Raw genomic sequence first — 26,644 nt, 5'->3', positions numbered from 1 at the left:
AATTAGTTATCATCCTAGATGCTAATGGCCTCCCTGCAAGCCAGAGGAATTATAATTGGTCTCCAGTGGCCTGTTTATCCTGTCGAGATATAATTACAAGATACAGCACTCACAGTTTTTACCAATCCATTCATCCGACAACTAACATTTATTCAGTACTGACTCTGAGCTTGGCCTTCTGTTGGGTGCTGATGGTTTGAGGCCACAGTGACTCCAGGTCAGAGCTCACTATTTCAAGGGACAGGTAAATGGGACTTCATAACTCAACTGCTAAGTGAAAGGAGATGGACACACAGCAGTCTGTGATCACAGGGAGGAAGGTGTCACTAGCAGTGATCAAGGTGTCTAGAAACATGTCAACAAGGAATGTGTGTATACATGTGATGAACCAAGAACTGAGTCTTGTCCCCACAGGAAGGCTACACTGTCTAACTGGCACAGCAGGCTACCTAACGCAGGTCCCTAATCTCTGAAAATGAGAGTTGACTGATGGGGACTCCTAGTGCCCATGGAAGCTGCCGAAGGGGCAGACGTGTGTGTTGTCTGTGTGATAGGCCACTTCCTGCAGAGCAGCCTGCGTTTGAGAATACACAGATGCCACAACATTCACACACAAGGCTGAAAAGGGAGGCCAGAATGCAGAGGGCACTGTCCAGCCCAGTTGCCTTCCACCATCACCATCACCCTGCAACCAATGGCTTCCTAAATGTTTTCTCAACAAACACAGGCTAGTACCACAAATTTTGGGGTGTTGCCCACTGAACCAGACATTTTCCTTGGGGAGCTCTACAACACATGTGGCCTTTTCTTCCTCAGACAAAAATACCTACATGCCACATACATTGTCATTTCCCAGCCGAAAAGAAGCCAACCCCACAGCTCTGGGGTTCCAGGGCCCCCTAACTTCCAGGCCCCGGGGAAAGAGTGGGTCTAAAGAACAGCATCTTCCTGAGGAAGATGGTCCATGGGAAGGCAAGCAAGCCCTCCAAACCCACATGAGAGGACAGAGCTGGGTGACTGGTCTGGGTGTACACAGTAGGGCTTCAAGTCATAAACCGGAAACCATTTTTTCTGAAAATGGCCTGTGGGGATTGTTTCTGGAAGGCTTGTTATATTTTCCAAATAGTTCTACCAAAAAGAAAAAAAGAAGAGGTGAGAGTGGGTGGACACCACTGACAAGAATGAAGTATTTGGAAACAAACAAGATGAAAACCCTGTAGAAATGCCTCTGGCATTATTCTCCATGGCATTATCAGTCTTTAGGGATAAGACACTCAGCTGCCAGTTGTAACCTTGGAAACTCGCTGGACCAACTTCCAAATGAAAAAGAAGATCTACTTGGCAAAGTTCACTGCTCAACTGCCAAACACCCCAGCTAAATGCTATTATCCAGGTTCATTTTGCAAAGTAAATTAAATTTCTTGTAGAGAAACTTGAAATTTATAAAAGAACCCTGGAGAATTTGAATTTTAATAATCAATTATTCCTCAGACTGATTCATCTTATAAACATATGGAATATGCAAAAAATTAAATTAGTTTAAAAATCTAGACCTTTAACGCATAGTTGAAAAAAACTTCTACATAAATGAAGAGTAATTGCCAAAGGTTCTGATGCTGCAATATAATTTTTTAGCTACATGGCGTATAATGCTTTTGCACTTTGGGGAAAAAAATTCCTTCCTCTAACGTCATTCCTTTCTGAACAAGAAAACAACTATCTGCTCACCCAGCATTCATCACCCAAGCTTAGGATTTTAAAACCCTTTAATGCAAAAATATTTCCTAAAGGCTGGACCAAACCTGCAGCTCTGAACTGTAGTTCACAGAGAGGGTCAAGCACACAGCGTCACCTGCACAGGTCAACAGAGGGGCGGCAGCTGAAGGAAATGAGATGGTCCATGATGGTCCCTGAACACAGAAAAGGAGCAAGGCCAGGCTGCGGCACCCAGCAAGCCAGCAGAACCCAGCGCTGCTCACCATCAAATAAGGAGCAAGGAGGAAATCATGGCTACTACACACTCCTTTAATAGTATACACAGCCATACAGCCTAGGAAGCCACATGGAAAACCAACATGGCAGGCCTGTTTGCTGAGTTCACCCCCTCTGCTTCTGCGAGCACGGCTCCCTTACTGCTTATACACCTTCTGGTCACTTATAAAAGGCATTAGGTGTACTGGAGGGGTTTTGACTGCCTAACATTACCTCATACATTATTCCTGGCTCCTGACTTTGAGAAACAGGGCCCTCATCCACCAGGCTGAGGAGCCTCACTGTGAGAAGTGGTAACCTGCCCAGCACTGGTTTGAGTTAGTGGGTCCATCTGCTTGGGGCTTCTCTGGCCCTGGTGCTCCAAGAATGAGCATGTCTAAAAACAGGCTAAAAGCTACCCATGGAGTGTTCCTGAATGACCCCTGTCCACCTTACCCAGGGGATGGTGCTGGCCAAAGTCCAACTCTTATGAGAACTTAAGTCCTACGTTAGCCACCAGGTGTGCAAGCCACCCACTCCCAGGAAGACTTACACTCATGGCCTCTGCTCTGCACTCATCATCACAGTCAGGGCCAGAGCGCTCCAGCAGAACAGGACACACTTTGCCTTCAATGTCACACTGGGCAATTAGATCTTGCTCCAGAAGAGCCAGCAGCACTTCCTGGCTGGATTTTCTGACCTGGAGGGAAAATGGCAGGAGGTGAATAGAGGACAGGTACATGCTATCTCCAGCATGGAGACAGTCCCCTCCCAGGTGGCCCTTCATCTTCCTCTGGGTCTACCCTTCGCTCTGCTTCCTAAGGGAGTCCCAGTCTCCTGTTGTGACCATTCTTCCCATATGTACGTTTTTCGTGTATGATTCGTAATTGTCATGTGTCTTCCAGAGGATGGACCTGGAGGGCGGTAGCACGTCTGAGTTGCCTGTTGTTCTTAGTGCATCCTTAGCACAAATGGCAGATGGCACAGAGCATCTCAGTCTGTTAGGGCTTGTTGAATGGATGAGCAGCCGCCCCAGTGGTGTTAGAATGAAAGCCACGGCCTATCCTGCACCTATGCAAACACACAAGACCTGAGCACCATGGCAGGGAATGCTACAGAAATAAGATGCCTCTCACCCTTGGTCACTGTGGAGTGAGCCAACAGCAGGGTGTAAAGGGACCAAAAGAAGCTAAAGAGGCATATTTTGGGGAAATGAAAGCACCTGAAATTCCCATTTATAGAGAGATCAATGAAATATGCAGTTCATTGTCAGGAGAGGAAGGCAACAAAATCATAATGGGTCCCAGAAGTGAACAGACTTTGTCACCAACGACCACTCCATAGCAGGTTACAAGAGGGCAAGCCCCCAAGTCTGGGCCCACAAAGGCTACATGACACTAGGGCTTCTGACCCGAGTGCAGGACAACAGTGCTTCAAAATGACGGCTCTGACAGCAGTGCTCCAAGTGAACTGCAGGCAGGCGATAAAAGGCACACACAGAAGGCCAGCAAGGCATCTCGGGCAGAGCTCAGCGGGGAGGGATGAGTACCCACTACCTGGCTGGATCAAGAAAGGTGATGCCTTAGCAATATTACCTGGCATGGTGACAAGACTGAGTCCTGCTATGATGACTCAGGTGCCAAACTGACTGAGGAGCAGGCATGTGCCAGGAACTAACGATATGAGAGTAAAGGCCCAGGGCTTTGAGCTGCCAAGTTCCTGGCACTTTGTATAGTCGCACCAGGAAACCAACACATGAGCAGCCAGGGGAAAGGGACTTCAGGATCATAGAGCACCATGCTCTGAAGAATGGGGAGATGACATCAGGGGGCGTGTGACAAGCTCCAGGTGACAGAAGCAAGGGAAACCTACATGGAACAGGAACTGAGGGTGAGGTGAGGTTAGCCCCTGAAAGGTTGTCACTGTGCCGCTAAGACCTCTGGGGGACCAATGCAACTACCACTGAGTGCCGCCAAGGGCTTAAGAGCATAGAAGTGACAAGATTATGCTTTGGTATGAGTAACGGTAACAGAGTAGTGTCCTGGGGCAGGTCCAAAGGATACCCAAGAATGGGGAAGGAGCTCCTAGCCCTACAGAGAGACAGGAGAGAGGAGGTGGGGCAATGCCTGAGGAAAGCAATTTCCTAGGGAGGTCACAGAAGCAAGGGTGCCTGCTGACACCACCCTGGCTACTGACAGCCAAAGCAAACAAGAGAGAGAGAAGAGGGAGGAGGGAGAAGAGCAGGCAGAGTAGAGAGAGGAAGACCAGGTACAGGAGTCTAGTCTCTCTCTCTGGACTACAAAGCAAGTTCCAGGACAGCCAGGGCTGTTACACAGAGAAACCCTGTCTCAAACAAAACAAGACAAAACAAAAAAGCCACATACATATACACATCAAAAACAAACAAACAAAACCTCCAAACCAAAAGATAGGAAGTAGTTCATATCCATTATTCCAGCACCTTGGATGGTGAAGCAACAGGATTACTGTGAGTTCCAGGCCAGCTCGGGCTACAGCTGAGACCCTATCTTAACTTAAGCAAACAAACAACAATGCATTTACTACTTTTAACCTACTAACAGCCTGGCCAATGTCAAATGTGCCGAGTGATTACATTAATAACAGCTGGACAAGATTGCCTACAATAACCCAATCTAATAGTACAGTGCTGCATAACTCAAGTAATTGGCTGAATGCAATAATGAGGGTAAAAGCCATAGTAGTCGTCTGCATACACTTTGGTGCCAACATAGAGAGTCAGACCTTTAAACCATCATGGAGAGCTGACACGAGCCTCCCAACATGCAAGGAGCTGACAAAAGCAGCCAGGACACATGGTGTCCAAGTGGATGCTGGCTGTGGCTATTCCCAAGGTCACCATGGCCAAGCACAGAAGCTATGTGTGCACAATCCCAACCTAGGGCCTGAGAAGATCAAGGGATACTGTTGGTCCTTTTTCCTTCAAGCCATCTGGGTGGAGCAGCAGTAAGTGACTGACAGGCATCCAGTTTCAATCTCAAAAACCCAAAGTAGCAACGGTAACAAATGAAGCCTGGATCAATTGTATACCAAGAGAGGCTGCCAACAGGTGAGTTGGCTCAGGGTCAGGGGTATAAATGCAATGGTTAGCCACTTACAGTGAACAGCTAAGCACTAAACAGTCTAGTTTAACGGCCAACAACACGGAGGAACAAGCGACCGCGTCCCAGAAAGCACCACACTGTTTATGTGATGTGCTAACATACCACTCAAAGCCACTCTCACAAGTGGGGTGATTGTGACAGCCTGCATGCTAAGGATGGTGGCACTCTGCAGCAGGAGAGGGGTACACAGCACTTAGAACCACTATTATGACCTCAAAATCAAAAGCAAAGAGCTGCCAAGCTAAACCACAAACACTTGTTACACAAAGCAGGCGGGATGAGATGCGTGTTTATTTTATGGTCCTTCTCTCAAGTGATTAAATCTGTCAAGATAATTTTAAAATGGAAAGTGTTTTTAAAACAAGAGCCCTGAATCTTCCAAATGAGCTGATTAGCTGAGTTCAAGACCAAACAGCTCCATGTCTACCAGCTACCAGGCGCAGAGGCCCAGGCGGTCGCCCAGACTGAGTGGGAGCAGATGGGGGTTGCAGCAGATTCTCCTTCAAGGAGAGCAGCTGCAGGAAACGGGGCAAAAGTCAAGAAGCAAAGAGGAGGGAAACCGAGGCACAGGAGCAACACAAGCTGAGGGTAGGCAGAGCAAAAACACGACTTTCAAAGACGGTCAGCTAGGCCAGAAAGCACAGGTGAGGCCTGCCGATGACAGCTCCACAGAACTTCAGAGGACTTCGACCAGGTGCCAGACCCTGGGCTATGTCACAGAGGGCCCTACTGTGAAAGACTCGGATTTGATGACAGGCAAGAAGCTCACAGAAGAACATGGACAATCCCCAGACAGACATGTGAGGCTCGGGAACCAAGTTTGATATCAAGCCATAGCCTCATTTCCCACACCTCAGCCTCCTCCCATCTGAATGAAGGAATGAATGCCATGTGCTATGATCCCCAGGCTAGTGGGATAGTACAGGAAACACCCATAGCACACCTGGCGCACAATATCTATCGTCTAGGGCAGCCGCAGGTGTGTGAGCACAGCTGTAGGATTTAGGTATTGCCCCAGGGCTGCAGGCCGCACTCCTCACCTCTCTGACTGGGTGAGAAGTTCCTGCCAATGAGCAGTCTCATCAATCTGGCAGAGTAAGGCACCCATCCCAGGCTGAGGTAAAACCACTGTGCCTCTACTAGACCCTGACATACTAGGACCTCTGGGCCCTGCTAGCAACCACTGCACATTTCCAAAGAGTCAGCCCCTGATGCTGAGAGGTAGATGCAGAGAGGAGAGGAGAAGAGAGGAGAGGAGAGGAGAGGAGAGGAGAGGAGAGGAGAGAAGAGGAGAGAGAGGAGAGGAGAGGAGAGAGGAGAGGAGAGGAGAGGAGAGGGGAGGAGAGGGGAGGGGCATTGGGAGGAGCAGGCTGGCTCCAGTGAGCAGGCCCTCATGAGGTTAATGATGGGGGTAGGGGGTGGGAGAAGACAGAAGGGCAGGAGGAAGGGAGTGTCTTTGGGGTCATGCATTTATGATGGGAACAATGGAGACGTGGCATGGGTCTGACTGGATGTGGAGGTGAGGGGGAAGGGTTTCCAGAGTTCCCAGGCCATGGCTCAGGGGAACTGAGTATCTCAGATGGTGGTTCTGTTCACTGCAGTAGGGGATGAAGATTGAAGGCCTTTATTTTCTCCGTGATGTAAAAGGCAAGGTCACTTGCTTGGCGAAAGGCAGGGCAAGGTGAGGGGCCTGATGAGGGTGGCAAAGGTCTAAGGGAACTGCCAAGGATAATGGGAGAAACAGCTGATGAGAGACAGGGGAAAGGATTGCCAGGCAGTACTGCACATCCAGCTGCAATTGGAGCCCATAAATTTCCCATGGCACCAATCAATGCATGACAGGACACCCTCCCGCAGGCAGAGCATAGCAGGCAAGAGTGGAAGAAGCCAGGGTGGTCCTGGCTAGGCAGAGCCAAGGTGGCAGAAGCCCTACCAAAGGCCAGGAACATGGACATGGATCTCAGAGGGTGGAGTGAGAGAACACAGCTTCAGAACAGAGATCTGTGCAGTCAGACACCATGGGGCTGTGGCTCCAAAGGCCTGGAACAAAATATAAGGTAAAGACAGGTGACAGAAGTCAGGAAAAAGTCAAACCCCTGGACAGTCTCTCATTTTCAAGAATTCATCAAAAGAGAAAGAAAAGTCAACAGAAGAACAAAAGGAATGATCACACCGTGGGTGCTGACACTGTGGGTGCTGACACTGCATGTTCACACTGTGTGTGCTCACACTGTGGGTGCACACACTGTGGGTGCTCACACTGTGGATGCTTGCACTGCTCACACCATGGATGCACACACCGTGGATGCACACACCGTGGATGCTCACACTGTGGGTGCACACACTGTGGATGCTCACACTGTGGATGCTCACACCGTGGATACACACACTGTGGATGCTCACACTGTGGATGCTCACACCGTGGATGCACACACCATGGATGCTCACACTGTGGGTGCTCACACTGTGGGTGCTCACACTGTGGGTGCTCACACTGTGGATGCTTGCACAGCTCACACTGTGGATACTCACACTGTGGGTGCTCACACTGTGGATGCTTGCACAGCTCACACTGTGGGTACTCACACTGTGGATGCTCACACTGTGGATGCTCACACTGTGGATGCTCACACTGTGGATGTTCACACTGTGGGTGCTCACACTGTGGATGCTTGCACAGCTCACACTGTGGATACTCACACTGTGGGTGCTCACACTGTGGATGCTTGCACAGCTCACACTGTGGGTACTCACACTGTGGATGTTCACACTGTGGGTGCTCACACTGTGGATGCTCACACTGTGGGTGCTCACACTGTGGATGCTCACACTGTGGGTGCTCACACTGTGGGTGCTCACACTGTGGATGCTTGCACAGCTCACACTGTGGATACTCACACTGTGGGTGCTCACACTGTGATGCTTGCACAGCTCACAGTAAACTCAGACACATGCCAAACTGAAGATGGGACACACGACAAAATTAAAACGACTGGAGATGATCAAGAAACAGGAGAATGTCTGTGGCCCTCAGACGAGCTTGCTGAGGGCAGAAATCTGTCCTGTTCATCTCTTCATCCCCAGGCACAACACACCAGGCTCGGCTTATAATGGGCACTCAGAAACTGTCAGAACAAATGAACGAATGGAGGAAGCCGCCCCGCGTTATGATCAGACTCGTGTGGGAGAAAATGCAAAGATAATCAAAATACCCACGGCAGGAAAGTGGAAATAGGATGGCTTTTTCCTTATCTGAAGACTCCATTGCGTCCTGTCACACTGTGTAACAGTTAAAAATGACTGTCTGTCTCTTTTAGGAACACCAGATCAAGAAAAAACACAAACTAAACATTTAGAATTTCTTGAAAATAGTAGTAATCTAAACATGGTATGTCATTAAAAATTAAAACACTTTCACCCTTTACAGAAATGTATACAGATACAAATACAAAGGACAGAGGCTTCCTTTACTCTCTCTCTCTCTCTCTCTCTCTCTCTCTCTGTGTGTGTGTGTGTGTGTGTGTGTGTGTGTGTGTGTGTGTGTACATGGGCGCATGCATTCCATGGCATGTGTGTGACAGACCATTTTCAGTTGGTTCTCTCTTCCAACCCTGTTTTAGAGGCAACCCCTCCTGTTTCTGCCACTGGGCTGCACACCCCAGGCTAGCCAGCCCTTGAGCTTCTGGGTAACTCTTGTGTCTCTCCCGCCATGCTGGAATTAAAGATGTGCTCCACTGCACCAAACCTCTTTACATGGGTTCCAGAGACTGAGCTTGGGTCATCAGGTTTGCATGATAAGCACACTGCATGACAGCCCTGAACAGTCTCCTTGACCCCTTCAACAAAGTCATAGACTCAAAAGACCTGAAGTCTCCCCAGTATCCAGCAGTGTATGTACTGTCCCTAACCTCAGAGGCTGGCACTGTAGGAAATTGGAGCAAGACTCTCATTGAGTCACTGCCCCAAGCACAGGGCATATGACATGAGAAAAGCAGAAGGAGGCACAGCCACCTGAGAAAGGCTAGGGCGCTCACTCACTGTCTGCAGAGCAGTAAGAAGGATGCCTGCCACTGGAGGAAGCAGCCCCAGGAGATAGGGAGCCAGAAGGGAGGGAGGGAGGAAGGAAGGAGGGAGGAAGCAAGCAAGCAAGCAAGCAAAATCAGACCTCTCTAAATACACGACATTGTAGTTTGGGAATTGGGTGAACATTTTCAATGCATCAGTCAAAACGTATTAGTTTCTGCTACTCTTGAGGATAAATATGTGCTCAGCCACGGGAGAGCTGCTGCTGAGAAGACAGAGGCAGAAGGGTCTCTGGAGCCCAGGAGTTCAAGCCTGAGCAACACGGTGAGACCTTGCCTCAAAAAAGCAGAATTATATGGACTCAACCGATTGCATCTGGGAATGCATATATGTATCTACAAAGTACACATGCAATAAGTAACGACTGGGAAAAGAGGTCATGAGTTTGAAGCAGAGTAGGGGAAAGTAAAGGGAAGGTTTGAAAGACAGAAAGGGAAGGGAGAGATGATATCATTAAAACACAATTTCAGAAATAAACAAACAATACACCAGACAAAAGCCAGTCAGGCTAGTATGGTATGACTATTGTCTCAGCTACCTGAGGCAGAGGCAAGAAGATCCAATGGTCAAGGCTAGGTGGGCAACTTAGACCCAAAGTAAAACAAGGGTGAAGATGTAGCTCACCCACTGGTGAGTGCGCACCAAGCAAGCAGGAAGCCCCGGGTCCCACCCCAGCACCACACACACACACACACACACACACACACACTCACACACACACACTACATGCAGTGACTCGGTAAACACAAACAGACTTACACTGCACGAGGCAAGAAAAGAAGCTAAAGTAGGAGAAGAGAGCCAAAGCCAAAGCCCTGACATCCTTGGTATGAACTGAGGGGTTTTATTTTTGAAAACTATTATCACTAGAAGCAGTGACTGAGCTCACAGCCAGGAGCACCTGGCACCCATGAGCTGCTTGCTCACCATCTCCCCAGTAAAGGAGTATGGACCCCGTGAAGAGGCCATCAGTTCCAGCTAAACTGTCAAAGTCCACTAGACCTGTCAGGAAGATTCTAGAATAATAGCTCCCACAAGCCAGAACAGAAAACAATTCAATTATCGAAAAAAAAAAAAAAAAAAGCAATTACCACGATGACTGGAACATGGGCATCACATTAAAGCCTAGCTGGTCTCAGTAATTCTGACAGCCAACCAATGAAAGGGTCTCAATGGCCATCTGTAGATGAGAAAGGATGCCAACTAACTCTTCCAGAAACCAGTAAATAAGGGAGGAAAATGAAGAAGTGATGCCACCTTCCTATGCAGTGGGCATTCTCAAACAGCTAAGTAGGGGAGCTCTTCTCTGGAGACTTCCAGGCGTTACACCCTCGAGCAGTGGACAGCAGAATTCAAGTGTCAAATCACACAGCCCACGGCTGCTCCAAGTGATGGGCACTTCACATACAGTTCTGATGGTACCCACCCAGAAGCCAGGTTCAGCATCAGACAGAGATGCACCCAGAGCTTCTACCCTCCCTGACTTGACACAGAAGGGAGCTCCCAGCTCAGAAGTGCCCTTGTGGAAACAGAAAACCAACCTCCAGACTCAATGCCCAGGTTCTAGAAGAGGAGGGAATCTTAATTCTAGAGATGCAACTGTCCACCCAGGATGGGAGTCAACAAGGCAGATGTGCTGGCTCCTTTACTGAATACACAGCGAGGAGAGAAGGGGAGAGAGGCACAGCTCTCACAAGCTCCAGAGACTGAAGCAAGTCCATGTGGCAGCCTTGTTTGTGCTCACACCCAAATGGGTCATCTGGAAAAATCACATCTCTTGCTAGGCATGGTGGAGCTGGTCCATAATTCAGCATTCAAGATGCTGAGGCAGGAAGACCCAAACAGAGCTCAAAGTCAGTATCAACTACACAGCAAGTGGAAGTCCAGTTTGCCTCAAAAACAGAGACCCAACCAGAACACACCCTGATGGAAACTGGGATAATCTAACTGGCAGGGCAGATGGGGTCAAATAAGCAACAATAAGTTTTAAAATGCTGGTATGTCTTTCTCTATCTATATTTTTGCCATGCTAAGAACTAAATGTAGGACATTGTGTACACGCGGCAAGTGTCTACCACTGAGAGCTACACCCTCGGCTCTTTATCTCTTAGAGAGCCATGCTGAAGTATGGATGGTGTCAGGAACCACTTTCCTTTGTGACAGAGTCTGTCTGGGTAAGATAAACGGGAAACAACTGGTCCAGTGTTGATGACGGTTGAAGCAGTGGAGGCTCATGAACCCCACTTTTGCATTCTGTCCACTGGTATGTTTGAACAATCCATAATGAAAAGTTAGAGAGAAGAACCCTCTTCAGTAAGAAGGAATACAGCCTGTGTCTCCCATGAGATGAGAGGGATCTGTTCCATGCAGTTAACTCTACACAGGCTTCCCCTGAGAGCTGTGGATGAATGGAGAGCCAGCCTGCTGATGAGACCGTAAGGTGGGCGTGCTCACACCTGCTTGTCCACGTCCGCCAGGTACCGTGCTATCACAGGCACGAGGTGCTGGGAGACCACCACAGGAAAATCCAACCTGCTTTCCCGTAAGAAAGTGACGATGGGAGGGATTTGCTCCATCAGCTCAGTCCGCACCGTGGGCTCTGCAGCAATGGGACAGGGAGTTATTATATAAGAAGCAGCCAAGCATCTGACATGGTATACACTAATGGTTTCCAGCTTTTCTTACTAAAATACTTCATCAAGAAAATTAGACAAATGCAGTTTAAAAATCATTTCCCATTTAGAGTATTTATGCTACAGACAGGCTTAAAAAGCTGGTAAGCCACACAGCAATATAAAAACATAAAAGGAAGAGAGGATGACAACTCTATTATAACAAGCCATATACAAATGGAGAAAGGACCAAGAAGTCTGCATGCTGGGCCAGCGACCAAAAGCCATTACAGCTAATGGCTTCGCTCTCAGACCTATGGGTTGTACTTATTTACATTCCAGCCGGGATGTATACATTATAAATAATTCTCTCACAAATGCACTCCCCCACAATCCACGCATCCCAATTATTTCTAAGGCAAAGCATTAAACAAAGGAGCACCCGAGCTCCAGTGCATCACATTAAATTTAACACAAATATATAATTGCCGCTGCACTGTAAATGGTGACTCATTTATGAAGAGAATCCACTCAAAGTCTCAAAACACCCAGTTGGGCCTTTTAAAAAGCGTCGTGTCACATCCATGTGAATATTTTAAACTAATGTGAGAGCTATGTAGAAGGCTTCTTTTCCATTTTCAGCTAAAATGATCAAATTCTAAGGCCTCAGATTTCTGGAACTTTCTGAAGCATCTTGCCATTCATTATGAGTGCAGGGAACAGGGGCTGCAGGGCAGCTGTCAGGACTGGCAAGCCCACCACTCATTCATCTTCCTCATCTTTACTGTGTGGAGGGCAGGGGTGGGGGGAGACGGGCAATGCCAGAGCGTCTGCTGTGCTGCTGAGTGCTTTCTTCCAGAATAGCAATCACAGGGAGGCAAAAAGAACAGGAAAATCAACATCAGTCCACAGAGATCACAGGTGAGAAAAACTAATGACTGGATTGTTCTAATCCAGAGGAGTGTTTCTGATTGGGTATTTCTTAGCAACCAGCACTCTGGCAAAACTCAAGAAATACAAAAGGCCTAACTGCCAGGGCAAATGGCCTTCGTCACATTAGTCACTATGATGTTCCAAAAATAAGGACAATTTGAGTCATTCTCAAGTAAGACGTCTATTCTTCATGACAAAAATCCATCCATGGTCAGACACTGCCCAAAGCTCACTGATTAATACGAAGGCCTTAAATTGTAGCTAGTACTTGTAGCATATAATCTTTAAGAAATGTACAAGTAAAAAAAGGTACAGAACTGAACAAACCTGCATCTTCTGACAGTCGGACTGCCACCTCCATCACTGCCAGGGTGTCCTTGTCACTGCCATTGACGTCCCGGAAGACATCCAGCAATCCTCTGGCAACAATCTGACTGTAGAGACAGAAGGATCCTCACAGTTGTTACCTGGCAGGTGCTGACTCAAGGTAACCACACTGTAGGTACTGAGCTCAGAGAAGGAAGGTCATCAGAGATGCCAACCAACCACAGCCCTCCAAGAATTGGGACTTTCTCTCATAGTCTGGCAGTCGGAATAAACTTGACACAGCAAAGCCCTTATCCTCCTTCACTTACGGGTTCTTTAGGCTCACACAGACTTGGAAGAAAACCCCTGGATGGGGGGAGGGGAGGGAGGGGGAGCAAGTCACCAATAAACACAAGTAAGAGACCCAGACCCAGGACCCCTGCTGGTCCTTCACAGTCTGGAGCATGGGGAACTACATACAGACAGAAGTCTAGAGGAATTGTTTTCACTAACTCAGGCACTTTCCAGAATCTGCTAGTTTATCATCTCCCCACACACCCCTACCCCCCACCCTCCCTGACAACCCCCCACACCTCCCCCACCCCGTCTTCCCAGGTGATTACTCTTAAGCAGGGTGGACCCATAACACCTGTTTTGAGGGAGCACGGACTCTCTAAGTAGGCGTGGCCAAGACAACAAAAGGTGAAGGGCCAGTGGGAGCAACTATCTAAGGAAAGGAAAGCCTTTGTCACTGTGCCCTAGGACAGCAGGAGCAAGGAGTCAGCAACACAATGACTAGGCAAGCATTCCACAGGAAGCAGCAGGCAGCCCTAAGCCACATGCCAGTCACAAAAAGCTCTTTCTCACCAGGGGGCTGTAGAGATTCGGCTACTGCAGCCCAAAAGATACATTCTGTAGGCATCTCAGTCACCAGGAAGAAACAAGATGGCCAGTAAAGTTAACCCAAGAGCAGGACTAGGCTTTCCAAGGAGCAGGCCTACAAACGCAGGAAGGCAATGTGAACTACTCAAGACAAGGAGTCATAAATAAATGCTTTATTAAATATTAAAAAAATTTGAATTATAAGAACCGATCAAAGAAATCCTCCAGGCAAGAAGAAATGACACTAGATAGAAATCCAAATTTATATAAATGAATAAAAAAGCACCAGAAATGATGACCACATATAAAGATTTATCTCATTGTTTAAATCTCTTTAAGAAACAATTGTTAGGGCTGGAGAGATGGCACAGTGGTTAAGAGCAGTGGCTGCTCTTCCAGAGAATCAGTGTTCTATTCCCAGCACCCACATGGCAGCTCACACCTATCTGTAATTCCAGTTCCAGGGGATCTAGTATCCTTACATCAACGCACATAAAATAAAAAAGTTAAATAAAGTATTTTTTTTAAAGAAATAATTGTTAGCAGGGCAGTGGTGGTTCATGCTTTTAACCCAGCACTCTGTAGGCACAGGCAGGCGAATCTCTGTGAGTTCGAGGCCAGCCTGGTCTCCAGAGCAAGTTCCAGGACAGCCTCCAAAGCTACACAGAGAAACCTTGTTTCGAAAAACCAAAAATAAATAAATAAATAAAAAATTGTTAAGAAAAACTGATAATGAATTTATATCTGATCATGGATTTATAGCACATTTATGTATGTGTATATATGCATGTATGTAAAATGGAATGCAAAATAGCACAAAGAAACAAAAAATGAGAGCATACTAATGTAATTTTATTACACTGTGAAGTAGAAAATATCACTAATAAGTTAAAACCTGAGATAGCCACTAAAATAACAAATTATAACTAATAAACTATTAAGACAAACTAAATTCATAAAAAATTCCACTAAACCAAGAAAAGGCAGACAAAGACCCAAAGGAGAAAAGAGTGATAACAAATGAACTCTAGCAGGAAGGTGTCAGCTTTAGTACCAGTGAGTACAAATAACATAAATGCTCCAAACATTACAGCTAAAGCACCAAGACTTCTATAGTAAACAAGGATCCAACTATATACTGCTAACAAGAAACACACTCTAATATACATATGTAAATACATTCAAAGTGAAAAACTAACAATAGTTGAAGAGGGCTAGGGTAGCCACCTCAATATCAGACAAAATATATTTTAGACAGAGAACAACACCAGGGATAAAGTCACTTCACAGTGATAAAGGAGTGAACTTACAAAGAAGATATAATAATCCTAAATGTCTGTGTACTAAATAACACAGCTTCAGGCTACAGAGTAACAGATAAAAGTCACAGCAGGAGTCTAGAAACAGGACCACACATATATCACCAATGAATTTTTACAAAGGTCAACGTGGGAAAAACAGTCTTTTCAAAAAGTGATGCTGGAATGAACAGACACTGGGAGACAAATAAACCTACCTCTCACCTACCTCATACCATGCACAGAGATTAATACAAAATATACAAAATGCATGAGAAGGCTAATGTTGAACTCTCTATCATAAAAAAAAAAGTCCTAAAAAGAAAATGAATCTAGGAAAAAAGCCTATGTGAGCTTTGGTTGGAAATATTTCTGAAGCCTCAAAATGTACAAACCATAAAAGAAAACAAATAATTTTAAAATGTCATTGAAATGAAAAACTCTTTCCCAAAATCACACTAGTAAGGAGGGTGGGAGAACCAAACCACAGACTGAGGAAAATACCTGACAAAAGAGACATGCAGACCTTGCTTTGAAACTGTGTTCACAAACAAGTACAGCAGTGTTATTCAAACAGGAAAAAAAAAAAAAAAAAAAAGGCTGAAAGCATCCCAAATAATGATCAGTTGCCAAGCAGGCCAATAGAACAAAGAGCTGATGTGAGCTCTTTGGATAAAAAACATGGATGAAAAACCATATGATCATAGCTGCCACACAGCTATGTGGAGAGAGAAAATAGAGTAATGGCTGTGTAGGGAAGCCCACTAAGGTCACTTGAGCAGAAACTGTTCATGGCAACAGAGTTTCTCTTGAAGGTGGTAAGAAAATTTCAAAATTCTTTGCAGGATGTTACACAACTCTGTAAATACATTAAAATCTATGAGTGTGAAATTGGAAGGTTGTAAACTGTACTTTAAGTCTAATGACTTTGGACTGGTAGACTCTACTGCATGGGCTACGATAATACACTCATGAACCGTGTGCTATGTGAGGTGGATGTTACACTAAACTGTGCGGGACGCTGTCGTAGCCAGCATTCTATTGCCGTGGAGAGACACCACGACCAGGACAACTCTTATAAAAGAAGGCACTTAACTGGGGACTTGGTTACAGTTTCAGAGGTTTAGTCCCGTATCATCTTACCCTCATGGTGGGAAGCGTGGCAGCAGGCAGGGCACTAGAGTGGGAGCTGAGAGGCACAACTTGGTCCACAGGTCAAAAGAGAGACTGGGCCTGCCCCGGCCTTTGATCCCTCAAAGCCCACCCCCGGGGACACACCTACTCCAGCAAGGCCACACCTCTTGATCCTCCTTATCTTTTCAAACAGTCACACTCCCTGGTGACCAAGCATCAAGTATCTGAGCCCATGAGGGCCTTCCTCACTGAAAGCACTACAGATATGTAATGGACACACACTGGGAAATTGTCATGCTATCTGAGCTCACTGGAAAGCTATCTCTGGAAGGAGGATTGCTGCAGACCAATCTTGTTTGTTTGAATGTGTCCTCCCACACCTCATGTCCAGGAATGGGGTGACAGAGAGGACAGAACACCGGAACAGCCCAAGAGTAAAGCGCAGCACCCCAAGGACTGCCAGTTGAGGCTACGAGTGGTCATCTCACGATGTGAAAGGGACTGGAAAGGTAAAGAGAGGCTGCAAGTTGAGCCGCGCCCGGAGTGAGAGAAGAAAACCCTCCTTCAAGTCCTCTCAGTTGGTAAATCTAGCTGTCAGCCTCAGCTTCCCCCGCTGCTTTCTGCCCAATGCTGGAGCTCCAGTGGATGATGGGACCTTTTGTTTGCTCTCTCAATCAGGCTACTCCAGTTGTCGACGTGGATGCTGTAACTCCTGACTCGACAGTGTTTCTCTCTCTCTCTCTCTCTCTCTCTCTCTCTCTCTCTCTCTCTCTGTCTGTCTGTCTGTCTCTTGCTAGCTGTTCTTGTGCTTCTGTCTGCCACAGACTTAATAAACTCACCCACGGAAACAGAAATCAGCTACTGCACATCATTCTCCTGGCCACACAGATATGTGAAGTATATCTGAGTAAGATTTAGACTTTTATTGGTCTCCAGGAACATAGACTGTGAAGGTACAGATTCCACCTCAGCAGCATGGCAAGGATGTGTACTAACATCAGGAAGTCTCCCTACAGTACAATGAAGGGATCATACTCCCCCAAATTTCAAGACCCCAACTAATGATGAGAAAGTATCAGACAAACCCACTTGGGGAGATATTCTATGAATACCTCATCACTATTCTTCAAAAATCATCAAGGTCAAATATTTGAAGAGACTAAAGAGATACAACAACTAACTACATGGTGTGGATAGAAGTCTGACACAGGAAAGAGATTACCATGGAAAGCCATGGTATCTGTGGTCAATAAGTCACCCTAGACCACTGCTGCAGTTAGTGACTAGGCTTTCTTTCTTTGCTCCACACAAGCACACAGGTCCATGTCTGACATGAACATCAGAGCAGGGCTTCTTGCCTTCAGCACAACTGTATTTGGGAGCTGACAGTTCTTCGCTGCGGGACTGTCCTATGCATTACAGGGGAGTCAGCAGCAGCCTGGATTTTATCCATTAGGTGTCACTAGTATTCCCTGACCCCCAAGATGGGACACCCCAGAAATGTCTCTGAGATATCTCTGAAGGTCCCCCTGGGGGCAGATGCCCTCTGTTTGAAGGAGCTGGACAGAAGTCGAAACTCTTTATGTACATTAGTTACTTTTCCCATTGCTGTCATCAAACATATGACAGAAGCAACTGAAGAAGGCAAAGTTTATTTTGGCCCACAGTTTGAAGAAAGAGGCCAGAAAGTCTTGGCGGCAGGAGTGTGAAGCAGCTGGTCACATGACATCCACAGTCAGGAAGCAGCTGGTCACATGACATCCACAGTCAGGAAGCAGCTGGTCACATGACATCCACAGTCAGGAAGCACAGAGAGATGAGCACTGGTGCTCAGCTCACCATCTCCTTTTTATGCAGTCGGGGACCTCGGCCCACGGACAGGTGGTGCATATATTTAGGATGGGTCTTCCCACCTCAGCTAACCAACTCAGTCTATGAAGTCCTTCACAGATGTGCCCAGACATTTATCTCCTAGATGACTCCAGCATCGCCAAGGTGACCATCAAAATTAGCCCTTATGCTATAATACACCTGCAACTCTTCTACAAACCTACTTATCTCAAAATCAAAAGCTAAAAGACAAAACACAGTAACACACACACAAAGACAAAAGAGCTATCTAGTAAGGTAACACTACGACAGCTAGCACTTAAACTATGACGACAATCCAAGTACCAATGAGGGTTCAAGCATGAGGAGCCACAGACACTGTTGGTGTCTCTAAAAGCCAAATGAACACTCAACATTCAACTTGTCTTCTAGGGGTCTAGCCAAATGAAATGAAGACACAGCTACACACAGAGGCTGCAAAACATGTATGCAAGCATCACTCCTGGAAAAAATATCTGGTCCATTTGCTGTGAACACATGTGCAAAACATAGAATGTCCAGAGAAGGTGTCAAAGTACTGACAAAAACAAAGTGATTCCTACTTGGTTCTCTTAGTTGTAGTGAAATAAAATGAGAAAACACTGGGAACCAGGCCAGTGGCTGTAGGGACCCAGGGATCAGGGGAGGGAAGGTCTGACCATGAGGGGCACACACAGGAACTTGTTGGGTGACAGACATTCAAGCTCCTGTGGTGATGGTTGCATAACAGGACACCCTGAATGCTCTAGGTGAGCATGGTGTGCACAAATGGACATAGGGAGCTGTTGTAGACAAAGGCAACCAGACATCAATGTCAGAACCAACAGATGCCCTATGCCAAAGGCCTCACTGTGCACAGGAGAGCCAAAGTGGACTCACCTACTCTGATTTTCATAAAAAGAAGACTACAAATTGAGGATGCAAAGTGAAGTCCTCTGGCCCAGCACAACACAGAATATGTCAACACAAGCCTGTCCACAGAGACAGATAATACCCTTGGGATAAAAGGTTGAGATTTGGCAGCCAGGAAGCTTGGGGAAGTCGAAACAGACACTATGGAGAAAGAAACTTATTACCTCATTCACACCAGCCTCCCCAGGGAAATTAAAGAACTTAGATCCCCAATCTGCTGCTCTGGCCACAGAATGGATAGACAAATCTGCATCCAGCCTCAATTGGGCACAAGGGACCACCCCTCCCAAGGACAGAGAAGAAAGGGATTAGTGAGACCCCAGAGAAGGACAGCCTACTGGTGTGAATACAGATGGAAAGGGCCACAGGCAGATAGATAGCCGCCTGTGTTAGAGCTTTGGAAAACCTGCTGCTTTCCATGAGTATGCCCTGGGAGAACATGGGATTCACCGAGCCAGAGCACAGGCCTCAGGACCTTCTCAGTTAGCAAGGCTAACAAGATGGGGAAGGACATGGCCTCTGCAAAGACTGGACCTGCCAGCCCACCAAGCCAAGAACTCAGTGAGATGGAGCAGCAGGTGCTAAGCACCCAAGAGGAATAGGAACGGTTAGGATAAGCAGAAAGCAAACAGCAATATGAGTCGATTTAACCAGCCACACGGACAGCAGAATCAATGTCAGTGATCTGATGAGGGGCCGGCCTTTGGATGCTGGGAGAGGGTGCTGTCTATGAACATGGCAGGCTGCATTCAAAGGACACGGGGCCAGAAGACCACTGGGTGGATTCGTATGAACAAGTCATGAAGCAGAGATGGGTGGACTGTACCAAAAGCAAGATATGTTCATACATCTTTCACAGTAAATACAGTTGGAATTTTGAAAGTTATAGGTTCAAGTATATACAAATAAATACTGCACAAAATCAAAAGAAAGCTGGACTGCATGCATTCCTATCAGACAATGTGAGCTTCAGAAAAAGGGGTGAAGACACTATGCAACAAATAAAACAGCCAACTTAACAGGAAAAGAAGAGGAGGAAGGAGGAGGAGGAGGGGAAGAGGAAGAGGAAGAGAGAAGAATGCTAGCAGGGTACACTCCCAGCATCAAGACTTCCAAAAGGATGGGAAAATGGGTAACAACCATAGCTGACAATGTGAACACTGTTCTCTCAGGAACTACCCACACAGGCACATAGAAAGCAAGGGCAGCAGACAGCTCAGAGGTGAAGGTAAAGGCTGTGAACAGCTCTGAGGTGAAGAGGGCATCAGATGGCTCAGAGGCGGAGAGGGCTGCGGATGGCTCAAAGGTGTAAGGGCAGCAATGACTCAGAGATGAAGGTTAGGGTAGTGGACAGCTCAGGGGTAAAGGTACTTGTCACCAAGCCTTGTCACTGGAGTCCTACTAGAAAGAGAGAGCCCACTCCCACAAGCTGTCCTCTGATCTCAATAAGGGCACTGTGGCATTCAAGCACCCACGCACGTACACATACCAACAAATCAATTTATTGCAGGAAGTAAATAAATAACACAGAAACCTGGAAAATGCCTCCAACCAACTTAACCCAATTGATATAAATGTTTAATATAGTCTCCCTCAAAATGCTGGCATACAACATTCTTTCAAGACAAAACACAATTTGAAACATAAATAAGCCAGAAAACCTTTAAAAAAAGATATTCTCTGACCACAAAATAAATGAAAGCAGGGATAACAGAAAGATATTTATTTGGAAATTGTTTTAAGCATCTGAAAATGGCAGAGTGTGTTCCTGAGTAACTCACTGCTCAACAGAAAACTCATCAGGGGTATTAGGAAAACCTGGTGAGAATGGGTCAGGTACAGCTAAGCCAGCAGTTTCACTCAGCAAACTGCACGGTGAATTCAAGGCTGGCCTGGGACGCATGACTCCACATCTCAAAATAAAAATGAAATAAAAAAAGAGAGTACAAATATGCCTTATGTTCACTTGTGAGTAAACCACACAAAGGCTCTATTAAAACAATCAAACAAACACAACTTAAAGAGGTACCTACACACTAGTTAGGAGGGTTAAGGTTTGTGTGTCAACTATGGCCAAGAGTCCGAGTGACTGGTATGTGACCATCAGCCTGGGGCGCTCTTAGGAATGGAACCCTTAGAAGGCAAGGCCTAGTAGCAGGAAGTTAAGTCTTTGGGGACACAGCCTGGAACAGGACCATGGGATGCCAGTTTCCTTCCTTTCCAGCCCCATTCCCATGACATAGGCAGCCTCATCCCAACGTGTGCTCCATCATTTTCTGTCTTACATCAGACCCAAAAGCAGTGGAGCCAACTAAAGCCACAAATGCATCTTCTTTGCATTGATTCTTCTCAAGAATTCTGTCACAATGAAAAAAGCTGACTGACTAAAAAACAAACTGTACAATATAAAAATGCAGACTTTATCAAAGGAAGAAAAAAAAAGCCCAGTATAGATTTTCTTTCTCAAATAGGTTTTTATTGGGACATAAAAGAAAACCTACATAAATAGAAAGGCAGGCCACGTTTATAGATTGGATTCTCAATATTACAGAGAGGGCAAGGCCCTCCAAATTGACCAACTGGTGCTATGTTTGGCTTTATTTTGTTAGGAACCTATGTACTGGATTTCAAATCCATAAACGAGTCTACAGGCCAGAAATGGTCAATGATAGGAGAGAAGGTCAGGTGAAGAGCTGTGTGTTTTAAGGAATGGGGTTTGTGTCACACGGACACACCAGCAGGCTGCCTCCAGCGGAAAACTGACACCACCAACTGCAGGTGAAGTGTGAGGCACAAGCAGTCTATGAGGCCAGGTAAGCAGTCTGCAGAGACAGCAATGGCCACTCAAGGGGGAGAGAGGGTACACACCTCTCCTTAGCCCCTCCACACACAGCAGCCATGGGAAAACCATTGCCCAGGAGCCCAACACTCGAAACTTCCCTAACTTGTCAACAGGCAAAGGCCAGTGTACCTCAAGGAGAGCTTCGAGAAGGGGCAATGCCCATGCTGAACAACAAGCCCCAAAGCCACTATCTCCTATGGGACTTCACGTAATTAAATTTAGAAAAAATTTAAAATTTTAAGGTAGACACCTGGGGCTAAAACTTGGAAGAAAATTAAGACCATGTTTCACATGAAAATCAAGATTAGTGGTAAGTGCTTGGTGAGGTGGAAGCAACTGAGGGATAGGAGGGGCTCTGGGATGCTAGGCACAGGTAACTGCCTGACCTGAAGCCATGACTGCACAGGTACTGCCCTCACAGAAATGCTTTAGAATCTGTATGTATGTGCTGTCCCACTTTCTGTGGATTGTACTTCACAAAGCAGGACAGTTTTAAAGATTCCTTCTTATTCTATGTGTATACATGTTGTGCCTGCATGAATACATGTGCACCAGGTGTGTGCCTGGCGCCTGCGGAGGTCAGAGAGGAATCAGATGCCTAGAGCACAAAGTGCTCCTTAGCTGCTGAACCGTATGTGGAGTCACACGATAAAGATGGTTTTAAAAGAGATTTTTTTAGTAGGAAAACAAAAACAAAAACAAAACAAATAAACAAAAACCCACTGGAAATCTCAGGGAAGAAAAATCAAAGCAGCACACTATAGAATTCAGACCGCACTATGATCAGACAGTCAATCAAGATCATTTTATAAAACAAATTTTTTAAATTTTTTTATTTTAATTAGAAAGAAGATTATTTTACATGCCAATCCCAGGTCCCTCTCCCTCCCCTCCTCTCCTCCTCCCCTGCCCCCTCAACTAACACCCTACTTATCCCATACCCTTTCTGCTCCCCAGGGAGGGTGAGGCCTTCCATAGAGGGTCTTCAGAGTCTGTCGTATCCTTTGGGATAGGGTCTAGGCCCACCACCTTTGTTTAGGCTCTGGGAGTATCATTCCATGTGAAATGGGCTCCCGAAGTCCATTCCTGTGCTAGGGATAAGTACTGATCCATCACAGGGGGATTCATAGATTTCTGAGGTTTCCTCACTGACACCCACATTCAGGGGGTCTGGATCAGTTCCATGCTGGTTTCTCAGCTATCAGTCTGGGAACCAAGAGCTCTCCCTTGTTCAGGTCAGCCGTTTCTGTGGGTTTCACCAGCCTGGTATGGACCCCTTTGCTCATCAGTCCTCCTTCTCTGCAACTGGATTTCAGTTCAGTTCAAGGTTTAGCTGTGGGTGTCTGCTTCTACTTCCACCAACTGGATGAAGCTGGATGAAGGCTCTAGGATGATATATAAGGTAGTCATCAATCTCATTATAAGGGAGGGCATTTAAGGTAGCCTCTCCTCTGTTGCTTAGACTGTTAGTTGGTGTCATCTTTGTAGATCTCTAGACATTTCCCTAGTACCTGATTTCTCTTTAAACCTATAATGTCTCCCTCTATTATATTATCTCTTATCTTGCTCTCTTCTGTTCTTCCCCCAACTCAACCTCCCTGCCCCATTATGTCCTCCTCACCCCTCCTCTTCTCCCCCTCTCATTCTCCTAGATCCCTCTCCCCTCCCCCCATGCTCTAAATTTGCTCAGGAGATCTTGTCCATTTCTTCTTCTCCAGGGGACCATGTATGTCTCTCTTAGGGTCCTCCTTGTTTCCTAGCTTCTCTGGCAGTGTGGATTGTAGGCTGGTAATGCTTTACTCTATGTCTAAAATCCACATATGAGTGAGTATATACCATGTTTATCTTTTTGTGACTGGGTTAACTTGCTCAGAATGGTTTCTTGTAGTTCCATCCATTTGCCTGAGAATTTCAAGATTCCATTGTTTTGGGGTTCCCCCCCCCCCACTGAGTAGTACTCCATTGTGTAAATGTACCACATTTTCTCTATCCATTCTTCAATTGAGGGGTATCTAAGTTGCTTCCAGTTTCTGGCTATTACAAATAATGCTGCTATGAACATGGTTGAACAGATGTCTTTGTTGTATGAATGTGCTTCTTTTGGGTATATGCCTAAGAGTGGAATTGCTGGATCTTGTGGTAGACTGATTCCCATTTTCTTGAGGAGTCACCATACTGATTTCCACAGTGGCTGTACAAGTTGGCACTCCCACCACCAGTGAAGGAGTGTTTCCCTTTCTCCACATCCTCTCCAGCATGAACTGTCATTGGTGTTATTGATTTTAGCCATTCTGATGGGAGTAAGATGGTATCTCAGAGTTGTTTTGATTTGCAGTTCCCTGATGGCTAAGGATGTTGAACACTTTCTTATGTTTCTTTCAGCCATTTTAGATTCCTCTATTGAGAATTGTCTATTTGGTTCTGTACCCCACTTTTTAATTGGATTATCTGGTGCTTTGGAGACTAGCTTCTTGAGTTCTTTGTAAATTTTGGAGATCAGCCCTCTGTCAGATGTGGGGTTGGTGAATATCTTTTCCCAATCCGTGGGTTGTCGCTTTGTCTTGTTGACTGTGTCCTTTGCCTTACAGAAGCTTCTCAGTTTCAGGAGGTCCCATTTATTAATTGTTGATCTCAGTGTCTGAGCTACTGGTGTTATGTTCAGGAAGCAGTCTCCTGAACCAATTCGTTCAAGGGCATTTCCCACTTTCTCTTCTTCAGTGTGGCTGGATTTATTTTGAGGTCTTTGATCCACTTGGACGTAAGTTTTGTGCATGGTGATAGACATGGATCTAACTGCAGTCTTCTACATGCCAGTAGCCAGTTATGCCAGCACCATTTGTTGAAGATGCTTTCTTTATTCCATTGTATAGCTTTAGCTTCTTTGTCAAAAATCAGGTGTCCGTAGGTGTGCGGGTTAATATCAGGGTTTTCAACTTGATTCCATTGATCTACCTGTCTATTTTTGTGCCAATGCCAAGCTGCTTTCAGAATTATAGCTCTATAACAGAGCTTGAAATCAGGGATGGTGATGCCTCTGGAAGTTCTTTTATTGTACAGGGTTGTTTTGGCTATCCTGGGTCTTTTGTTTTTTCATATAAAGTTGAGAATTATTTTTTCAAGGTCTGTGAAGAATTGTGCTGGGATTTTGATGGGGATGTAGACTGCTTTTATCAAGATTGCCATTTTTATTATGTTGATCCTACCTATCCAAGAACATGGGAGATCCTTCCATTTTCTGGTATCTTCTTTAATTTCTTTCTTTAAAGACTCAAAATTCTTATGATACAGGTCTTTCACTTTTTTGGTTAGCATTAACCCAAGGTATTTTATGTTGTTTGTGGCAATTGTAAAGGATGATGTTTCTCTGATTTCTTTCTCAGTCCATTTATCATCCATATATAGTAGGGTTACTGATTTTTTTTTGAGTTAATCTTGTATCCTGCCACTTTGCTGAAGGTGTTTATCAGCTGTAGGAGTTCCCTGGTAGTTTTTCGGGTCACTTATGTAGACTATCTTATCATCTGCAAACAGTGAAAGCATGACTTCTTCTTTTCCAATTTGTATCCCCTTGATCTCCTTTTGTTGTCTTATTACTCTAGCTAGAACTTCAAGGACAATATTGAAGAGATATGGAGTGGACAACCTTGCCTTGTTCCTGATTTTAGAGGAATAGCTTTGAGTTTCTCTCCATTTAGTTTGATGTTGGCTGATGGTTTACTGCATACTGTTTTTATTATGTTCAGGTATGTTCCTGTTATCCCTGATCTCTCAAGGACCTTTATCGTGAAGGGGTGTTGGATTTTGTCAAAGATCTTTTCAGTATCTAGTGAGATGATCATGTGGTTTTTCTTCTTCAGTTGGTTTATGCAGGGTTGGTTCAACATACAAAACGAATGTTAAAACCAGCAGGCACAGCAGCTTCCGGTCTGTGAAGCCAAGGCAGGACGATCGCCATGAGTGGGAGGGTCTCAAAAGCAGAAAGGAGAAAGTTAGGGTCATGAGCAGTAGAGAGAGGGTGAGACACTTGGAAACCAGTGGACACTACAGGAGTGCAGAGTTTATGGGACACACAGTGCTGAGCTAGAGCCTGGACAGGAAAAGCAATATCACGGCATTATCGGGACAGCTAGTGCCATTTTATTAAAGTCTGTATATTAGATGACAGTGTTAGCTGGGCAAGGTGGCACCTTCTAATCTCAGCACTTGGGAAGCAGAATCAGATGGATCTCTAAGCATTAGAGGCCAGCCTACTTATTCTACATAGTGACTTCCAGGCTTACCAGGGCTATACAGTGAAAGCACTATCTCAAAAAACAAAACAAAAACACCTAAATAAATAGATAACAAGCAATATTGTACCAGCTTCATTTCCCACATGTCACAAGCACACTGTGATTACAGGAGTGACAAAGAGGAGGGTCTTTGTTCCTAGGAAATTGCAACTGAAGGAACTAAGGGCAAAGTAGCATGAAGTCTTCAAGAAACTTGTGGGGTCAGAGAGCAGCATGAAACTTGAGGAGGAGATAGGGATCCTGCACAGGACAGGGCAAAACACTGACAAAGGGATTGAAGTAGAGAGCACATGAGAATTCTGCTACTTTTGAAACATTCTCTCTCTCTCTCTCTCTCTCTCTCTCTCTCTCTCTCTCTCTCTCTCTC

At 45.8% G+C, this 26,644-nt stretch overlaps 1 protein-coding gene across 6 annotated transcripts in view; it reads right to left on the bottom strand.

Annotated features, from left to right (window-relative positions):
• The window catches only part of LOC100773668 (serine/threonine-protein phosphatase 4 regulatory subunit 1), an 85,154-nt gene that overhangs the window by 24,512 nt on the left and 33,998 nt on the right, over positions 1-26,644 (bottom strand). For 2 of the 6 annotated variants that reach the window (XM_027419829.2, XM_027419826.2), the window contains 4 exons: positions 13,070-13,176; positions 11,654-11,796; positions 2,525-2,671; positions 1,803-1,910 (listed from right to left, as the gene is read on the bottom strand). In XM_027419829.2, the coding sequence (XP_027275630.1) occupies positions 1,803-1,910; positions 2,525-2,671; positions 11,654-11,796; positions 13,070-13,103 (432 nt within the window). In that variant the 5' untranslated portion in view covers positions 13,104-13,176. The remainder of the gene's footprint in view (positions 1-1,802; positions 1,911-2,524; positions 2,672-11,653; positions 11,797-13,069; positions 13,177-26,644) is intronic. The other 4 variants (XM_027419830.2, XM_027419831.2, XM_027419827.2 and 1 more) reach the window with 3 other exon arrangements.

This window comes from Cricetulus griseus, chromosome 6 (assembly GCF_003668045.3).
Source record: "Cricetulus griseus strain 17A/GY chromosome 6, alternate assembly CriGri-PICRH-1.0, whole genome shotgun sequence".
NCBI lineage: Eukaryota > Metazoa > Chordata > Mammalia > Rodentia > Cricetidae > Cricetulus > Cricetulus griseus.
The sequence above is the reverse complement of the archived record's forward strand: the minus strand, read 5'-3'. Positions and strand labels throughout refer to the sequence as shown.